The sequence below is a fragment of the Bidens hawaiensis genome, unplaced genomic scaffold (assembly GCF_021521415.1).
Source record: "Bidens hawaiensis isolate Kalapana, Puna unplaced genomic scaffold, B.hawaiensis_p1.1 tig00033857_1, whole genome shotgun sequence".
Taxonomy (NCBI): domain Eukaryota; kingdom Viridiplantae; phylum Streptophyta; class Magnoliopsida; order Asterales; family Asteraceae; genus Bidens; species Bidens hawaiensis.
The window spans coordinates 159,200-167,959 of NW_027495831.1; the positions used below are offsets into that span (position 1 = coordinate 159,200).

At 37.2% G+C, this 8,760-nt stretch overlaps 1 protein-coding gene across 1 annotated transcript; it reads right to left on the bottom strand.

Annotated features, from left to right (window-relative positions):
- Positions 1 to 115: 115 nt before the first annotated feature.
- LOC143585473 (plasma membrane ATPase 1-like) lies at positions 116 to 7,272 on the bottom strand. The gene is made up of 20 exons (XM_077067256.1): positions 7,198 to 7,272; positions 6,988 to 7,061; positions 6,779 to 6,898; positions 6,085 to 6,183; positions 5,865 to 6,002; positions 5,645 to 5,779; positions 4,765 to 4,944; positions 4,477 to 4,683; positions 3,683 to 3,922; positions 3,475 to 3,597; positions 2,756 to 2,860; positions 2,517 to 2,661; positions 2,061 to 2,222; positions 1,757 to 1,995; positions 1,640 to 1,672; positions 1,481 to 1,562; positions 1,242 to 1,402; positions 931 to 1,143; positions 660 to 842; positions 116 to 496 (listed from the first exon to the last, which is right to left on the bottom strand). The coding sequence occupies exons 2-20, from the start codon at positions 7,039 to 7,041 to the stop codon at positions 218 to 220; spliced, it is 2,898 nt and encodes a 965-aa protein (XP_076923371.1). The 5' UTR covers positions 7,042 to 7,061; positions 7,198 to 7,272; the 3' UTR covers positions 116 to 217.
- Positions 7,273 to 8,760: the final 1,488 nt, after the last annotated feature.

Genomic DNA, 8,760 nt, shown 5'->3' on the forward strand with positions numbered 1-8,760 from the left:
CAGGATTTGATTCGTATGCTTCTACGCATCATTAAATTTGTCGTGTGTTATTTATACATCATGTTTTTTCGATGTGAATTTAATGGCGACGGGAATAACAAAAGAATAAACATCCATAGAATTCTCTCAAGGGAACACAAGCGAAATATAATATTAAGAAATTTCGATTAATCAAGGAAAGGAAAAACAAAATGAAAATGCAAAATTAGGAATCCAGTCAAACTGTGTAGTGTTGGTTGGCTGCATCAATGTCCAATCCTCTTAGCTTAGCAAAAGACTCCACTTTCCCCTTAAGTGTATGAAGCTCTCTGAGCCGTGCGATCTCAGCTCTTCGTCTAGCTTCATCAGCCATCACACTAAACTCCCTGAATGTCCCTTGCTCTCCAAACATTCTTGGCTCAGCCGATGACTGGAGCCCGTGCAACGTGCGTTGCTCTGTTGCCCATGCTGCCTCTCGAGCTTCCCTCCCAAAGTCTTTCTTTGTTGTAAATGCGGTCTACAAAATCCACAACGGTTAATCAGTATATGGATGATAAACGGGTCGTGCGCGTGGGTTGGCGTGTCAAACTTGTGAACTTGAATAAGAAACTAATATATTTAGGTTGACACAAACACGACCTGTTTATCCCAAATTTTGATGAAATTAACTAAAAACTTACTCGTTTCTCCACAACTAGACCCCAAGCTCTTCCACTTAGTGCATATTGAACAACAAACTTGAGAGGATCAAGTAACATGTAAGTCAAGATGTTATACAACCAGATTGCCCCGGTCCACCCCCACCCGATCTTCCGGATTCCGGCCAGTTCCCACGTCACATGAGCAGATATAATCGACGCCACCTGGAAACATATAAAGATATTAAAAGGAAACAAATGAGGCTTAAAAGTTGAAAGTTATAATATTCAAAGTAAGTTTTTAGTGTTTTACCAGTTGAGCAATAAAAAATGCAGTTACAAGCAAAAACCCGGGCCTCTCGGTAAAAGACCAGCCCCGAGATCTGGTCACGAAGATCAACGCCTGGCTGATGGTGCTGACTTGTAGATAAACAGCCGACGCCATCATCTCGTTTAGCTCCTTTGACTCGGCTTTGACCGACATGTTACGATGATGTGAGTTGAAATCCTTGACACTAAACATGTTCTGCATAAGAAGTTGGTAAAGTCATACAAATGTTTGAAAACTTGCCTCACTGGTCAGACCGGTTTTAACAAAAAAAAACATTTAGTCAAAGAGCATACCGGGAAGAAGTTCGTTTCATATGCTAACCAGAAGAAAATAACTGTCATTAGTGCCAAGTAAGCACCAAGAACCACCCCGGTCGCAAAGATTTCCGTGAGCTTCCAGCTGTCAGGAATTGGAGACGGCTTTACTCGATCTTTTGATATGGTCATGATCGTACCTGGACGATAAAAAAGTCAACGTATGTTTGACTAGACAAAGTGATCACGATTAACGAATAAGCGCTTATTCGACATACCATCGTTTAGGACGGCTATCACGAGAACCATGAACGGAGGGAAATCGAACTTCCAGAAAACACACAGCAACATAAAACCTAACTGCACGCGAAAAAAGTCAACCCTCGGACGCCAAGGTCAAACATACAACATTCTAAAGTAAAACCCGAGACACTCACCACAATACGAATAGTGATAGAAACCGCATATATCTACAAAAGTAAATAAGAAACATTATTAGTTTAAAAGACTAACACTACAAAACACAAGGCTTTCATTGACTGAAAGACTGTTACCGTGTAATTCTTCATTCTTTGAAAAATCGACCGGCTAGTTAAGACCGCGCTAATAATGACACTTAACCCAGGTTCAGTTAGAACAATATCCGAAGCACTACGAGCTGCATCAGTGGAATCTGCCACTGCAATCCCGATATCGGCTTTCTTTAGAGCGGGTGCATCATTTACACCATCACCCGTCATTCCACAAATGTGGTTTCGGGCTTGTAATCTTCGAACTATCTCGTATTTATGTTCTGCATGTAAAAAACATGGTAAGTTTTATAATCATGTTATGTTTTAGTAAGTTATGAATTCATACCAGGAAAGACACCCGCAAAACCGTCAGCTTTCTCGATGAGTTCATCGACCGGCAAAGCTCCAAACCCGTCTTTACTGTCACCGAGCAGTGCTGAAGACGGGTACATGTTGGTCCCCATTCCGAGTCGTCTTCCGGTTTCCTTGCCAATTGCCAGTTGGTCACCTGGAATCATAGTTTAGATAGGGGTGTCAATCGAGTCAGGTTGGACGGCTTTAACATAAATATTGACATTTTTTTATCTTCAAAATCTAAATATTAACTTTTAAAAGGTTAACAGGTCAACCCAATCATTAAACGGTTCGTGTTTGAGTGGACACATTCTGTAAACGGGTTGTGTTCAGGTTGACTTGCTCAATAAATGGGTCGTGTCAGCTGATCCAAATCCTGTTCTTTTTCATGTCATGTTCCTTAACGTGTCATTAATTGTCACTAGTATGTGACATATTTTAGAAGTACCTGTTATCATTTTAACGCTGACGCCAAGATCTAAAGCTCTCCGGATGGTTTCAGCGCTGTCATGGCGTGGAGGGTCGAATAGCGGAAGAAGGCCCACAAACTCCCACGGGCCACCAGGGCTCTCTTTGGTTCCGGCTGGCACTTCCTGAAACAAAAACCAAGCAATATTAACAAAAGAGATGGATTTTAATAAAGGAAGTTAAGTTAACAATCGAGTCGTGATGAAACAACTGATTCACCTGGCGAGCAACTCCAAGGGACCGAAGCCCACGCTCTGCAAACTTGTCGATTATCGAATGTACCCTGTTGGCAATCTCTGATTTGTTGTGTGCAAGATTGAGTATCTGCACAATGTTATCAAATGATTTAGTGGCATGAAGTTGTTATGCGTTACATCTTAGTAGGGGTGTGCATGCATCAGTTCTGGATTCACAGCCTCACAAGTCACACCGAACAAAGAACCGAAAATTTATTTATTGGGCTTTTTTCAACAACGTTCAGTTTTGGGCTTTTCAGTTTTCGTTTTTCACAATGGATTCGGTTGTATTCATAACCGGAAGCAGCCTCTCTATTCCTAAGGGTAAAGGTAAGGCTGTCTACAGCTTACCCTTCTCAAACCCTACCATAGCTTTGCTATTGGTGGGATATACTTAGTACGATGATGATATTCGGTTGTATTCATAACTTTGGGCTTAGCAGTATTTCATAATTAATACTTGGGTTTAAAATATTTAGGCTATACCATTTATTAATTCCTGGTTACATGTTTGGAGTTAATGTGCGTTTTCGGGCTACTTATTAATTTGCTGTAAATTACTTAACATTCAAAAATAATGTAATAGATAAATTCAATAATTTTTTACTTTAACGGGTTGGGTCCGGTTAGCTTGTAAAAGTCGGTTTGGTTTTTGGTTTTCGGTACAATGTTTTCTCGCTACTTTTAGAACAATGTTTGTACCTGCTCAGGTGCGCCTTTGCTAACTCTATGCATTTTACCGGCTTTATCTGTATATGTAAGTGCGGTCCTTTTGTCGGTTGGATTAAACGGTAGAAAATGAACCTCTTTAATCCCAGCTCGGGCCTAAAATTATAAAAAAAAAGAAAATCAAAACCAATGACCAAATTAAGTACTTTTCTTGTTTACAAAAACACTTAAACAATAGTACCTCCTTCGGGTCACCAAGCATAGCAACGATAGCTCCATCAATCGCATCCTGGTTCTCAAGCCGTGAAGCCCGTGCAGCCATTAACACGACCATATCCTTGTCAACGTCTTTCGCAAAGACCTCGATCATGTTTTTGTCAACTGTAAGCTTGTTGAGTGTTAGTGTACCGGTCTTGTCACTGCATAGCACATCCATCCCAGCCATTTCTTCAATCGCAGTCATTCTTTTCGTGATAGCTCCCTGTTCAAATCATGTCCGAGTAAATGATTAGATCATGAACTTTAAACAATACCACTTTGTCATTTTCTTTCAAAATGTACATCCAAATAGCGGTGTGATCAAGGTAAGCCGCTTATGAGTTGCTCGAGATTGGGTCACTAAAAGCTTGATCGATCCGTGCTTAAAAGAGCTTGAGCTTTTGTCTAGATATAAGCATGTTTAGTAACCGAGCACAAACTGGCTCGCGAGCTTAAATGAGCCTATTATTTATATAACTTTTATTTATAGTGTATTGTATTATATTCATTATTATTTATAAAATTATGAGAAAAGTAACTAAATGATGTGTATTGTGGTATATGTAGATTTTTAACTACTAAATATTTTTATAATTAATAAAAATGCATATAAACTAATTAACAAATAATAAACGAGCTTATGCTGAGCTTTAGATTGAGGAGTAAAACTTGAAACGAGCCAGACTCGAGCTCTTATAATTAAAACTAGATGAGTTTAACTCGGCTCGTTTACACCCTACATCCAAACACCCGCAGTTTTGACTTCACTCGTTTTACCTGTTGAGACAAACGATGTGAACCGATAGCCATGGTGACCGAAAGAACAGTTGGCATGGCAATGGGTATCCCGCCAATCAGCAGAACAAGAAGGTTATCAATTCCTACACGGTATTCCCTCTGGTGAATACCGTAGACAACAATAACCTCGATTATCATACCGACAGCTATCGAACAAATGCAAAAGTTTCCAATCGACGTTAGAACCTGGTACAAGCAAAAACAAAAACATAAAGATGATGTGCTATGTTGTAACCACTTAAGAAGTGAACTGTGTTCATGACAAACCTTCTGAAAGTGTCCAACATGAGTGGTGTTTTCGACAAGATGAGCCGCTTTCCCAAAGAAAGTATGGACCCCGGTTGCAATAACAATGGCTTCAATCTCTCCTTGCTTACAAGTGGAACCGGAGTAAACACCGTCTCCTGGATTCTTTGTCACTGGTAGTGATTCTCCGGTGAGTGCAGACTATGCATATTCAATATACATGCATGGTTAGAAAAATAAATTTTTACTTTTAAAAATAGTGGTGGTGTTTTCCTTCTGTTTTATTTATTTACTGTTATTTTACATTTTTCGTTTCTAATATTCATATCTATTTTAGATTTTAACTTTATTTATTGTAAGGAAGTTTGCTAGAGCAATAAGTTATAAGTTAGAAGTTTGCTATAAGTCATAAGGAGGTAAAAATAAGGAATCCCAAACAACAACCTAATGTTTATTTTTCGTTTTATATTTCGGCATACAGTTTTCAGTTTCAAAAAATTTTCAAATATGTCAAATATAGATTCCCCTTTTGAAAGTGTCCTATCTTTGTGTATTTTAATATTCAATCCGGCACGTTTTGATCGGTTTCATGACAGAAGGTTATTGAAAGTTAATTTTGAAACGAGTTATATGAACGTTGAAGGGATTAAAGTAGCAAATTAGTTTAATTAGTATTTTGAATGTGTAGTCGATCTAGTTTGTTTTCAAAGAGTAGATAGATAAGTTTTAGTTTATTTGAGTCATAGTATTCGTTAAGTTTTTATAGTCTATATAGAGAGTCTGGGGTAATTGTAATGTATGGTTTTTCGTATTCATAAAAGTGTCGACGTTTGTCAGTAATTTTCTTTTCGTTGATAAAGTTTTCATTGCGTTTTCTGATCCAATTTCCAACAAAGATTACCTGATCAATCTTCAAAGGATCGCCTTCTAGAAGACGAGCATCAGCAGGAATAATATCTCCTAATTTGATACTGACAGTATCGCCTGGAACCAGCAACGAAGCATCTTCTTCGCTCCATTTTCCATCACGAAGAACCTAAATTACCACAAGAGTTCAAAACTCGGATCAAGATTCATACTTTAGAAAAAACACAATTAAACGAGTTGATGAAACAAGAAACCTTTGCTTTTGGAGCTAAACGGGCCATCAATGCAGCAGCTGCATTTCCTGCATTGTTTTCCTCGATGAAACTTATCGTTGAGTTTATAACGAGTAAGACGATGATCCCCACAAAGTCATGATAATCAGCAGCCTTGCCCTGGGTTGAATCAAGAAACATATGCATATGAACATGAAAACCAAGTGAAGAACAAGAAAACGAAAGTAAAATGAGAAGTTACCCCTCCACGTGCAAGCGCGATAGACATGATAGCTGCAGCTTCCATCACCCATGACAGTGGATTCCACATGAATCCCAAAAATTTCAAAATTTTACTTTCCTGTATTAAAAAAAAAACAGAATTTGAACTTTGAAGCTTAAAATAGTAGTACCAACAGAGACCTGTTGGCACGGCATGACTCTAAACAAAGTTAAACATTCTATACATAAACAGGTTCAAGTTGCTTAACCTTGGCATGCATTGCTCGCTTAACATATTGTGTTAAAGACGTCGGCACGAAAAGTATATGATCAGATTATTAAAACAGCATAGTTTTACAAATATTTAAATATAAAATAATTTAATATGGATCATAATATTCAGTAAACTTTTATTTTATCATGTTAATTGTGTCTTATCATTCCTTAACCATGTTTAAAGAATCTTGTTAAACGTGGCATGTAATTCGTGTTATTGAACAACTTATAATTACTTGTGTTAAACATGGTGCGACGTGTCATGTCATTCAGGTTTATGGGCTAGTTACATTTAATCATGTTAAAGTGTATAAACATGTCAGTGTTATTGTTTAACTATATGACACATTTATTTAAACGTGTCGTGTTCAGGTTCAATTATTATACCTAACATGGTTTGTTTAGCACAACACGACATGTTTTGTCAGCTCTAATATATATTATATTAATAAAAGTACCTTCTTTTCTTCAAGTTTATTGTATCCAAACAAATCCAAACGCTCTTGAACTTCACTAAAGTTCAAACCTTCTCTTGTACATTTAAGGTGTTGAAACACTTCTTCTATTGGTGCATTCTCCTGCAATAAATAAACATTGAGAGTTTGCATCAATGACGTTATCAAAGCATTGAAGATGGTAGTTTTAATATGATAAATCTTAGCTATACCAAATCAATGGCTTCTCGGATGACTGCACTTAGCGCGATTGACATGTCATCCATTTTTTCGACTTCGTTTTGCTCTACTATCTGCATTGTGCAAATTACTAGCTTAGATCATGAGCATAATTTGAATCTGAATCTTTGCTGTTTTTTAACCGAATTTTTGTATTTTACACTATAAATTCTTCGAAATGAATCAAATAATGTAATTGATACCTTAGAACTTAGAAGCTTCAAAAGATGAAGGTGTAGAAGACAAGACACAAATTTGTTAACATGAAAAGTTGAATGTATAGATGTACGTGTTTTTGTGTTTGTGTTTGTTTTGAAGCAGGCCAACTATATATACACACATATCATTCTTGCTTTCATCCCATTTCTTAACAATTAACTTTTTAAAAAAAATACATATTTCTTGATTCTGTATTTTTTTAATCTTCAAAAATGAGTTTTTTAAACAAGGACAAGAAAAGGGACCAAGACCCGTATTTTCTAATGGTTATTAAAATATTTTTTCTAAATATATATTAACAATAAAAGAGTATTAAATTACTTTAATTGATTTTTAACTTAGGCTGAGGGGTGTGGGGGGCTTTAATGGGGGCTTCAACCAATAATATTATGACGTGTGGCAGAGAGAGAAACTGGATAAGGGGGTTGTTGGAGCCCCCGTTGGAGCCCTGGCCCCTGGTGTGGAGGGGCTCCAGCAGGGGCTCCAGCGAAAATTTTTTTTTTTATTTTTTTATAAATATATTCAAACAACGTATTATTAAAAAAACTCATAAATTATTAAAAAAACACACATTAATAAAAAAAACACATTAATATCTAAAATTCAAATTACAAAAAAAAACATACTAAAAATTAAACAAACAATAATACTTAATAATAACACTAATCTAATACAAGATCATCGGGTCGCCTCGCCCACAAATGTTCAACCAACTCATGTCGAAGATTCCCGTGTATCTCACGGCTCTTGATATTTGCTATGTTATGAAATCTTTGTTGATCACTGATTGTGGACGGTTGTGGCGGAATGTCACCTTGGTAGTTTTGGCAGATAGCTTTGCCCTCGTCTTCTAACGTCATGTTGTGTAGGATCAGACACATGTAGACAACGTCCATTATCCTCTCCCGAGTCCAATAACGTATCGGGTTCGCCAGCACATAATATTGTTTTTTCAGAACTCCAAAAGCTCTTTCAATATCTTTTCTAGCAGACTCTTGCTTATTCGTAAAATACTTCCGTTTATCGGCGATTGGATCTGTAAAAGCTTGAACTAACAAAGCCCATTCGTTGTAAATACCATCGACCAGATAGTACCCGTACTTGAAGAGTTCTCCATTTGCAACAAAAGATTGAGGTGGTTCAACCCCGTCGATTAGGTCGTTGATCAAATGTGACTGATCGATAACATTAAGGTCGTTATTTGACTCAGCAACACCAAAAAAATCATGCCAAAACCAAAGATCCTGTGACACCGCCGCCTCAAGTATAAGGGTCGGCCCTTCATGATCACCACGGTGGAACTGACCTCGCCAGGCCGTTGGACACATAGCCCATCCAACATGCGTACAATCGATGCTACCTAGCATCCCAGGAAAACCATGTTTTTCTGCGTGCACCTCATATATGCATTGGATGTCATACATTGTAGGTTTACGCAGATATCTCCGAGAGTAAATCGATATGACTCATACGTATATAAAATAATCTATAAACATATAATATATATTAAAAGATGTAATAAATATTTAATAAAAACTAAAATTAAT

Excerpts from the sequence above, each read along its gene's own strand:
- LOC143585473 (XM_077067256.1), bottom strand. The coding sequence starts at position 7,041 with ATGGATGACATGTCAATCGCGCTAAGTGCAGTCATCCGAGAAGCCATT. Across the intron at positions 6,899-6,987 it reads TCCGAGAAGCCATTGATTTG|GAGAATGCACCAATAGAAGA; the intron begins GTATAGCTAAGA and ends TATTTATTGCAG. Across the intron at positions 4,945-5,644 it reads ATCCTTTGAAGATTGATCAG|TCTGCACTCACCGGAGAATC; the intron begins GTAATCTTTGTT and ends GAATATGCATAG.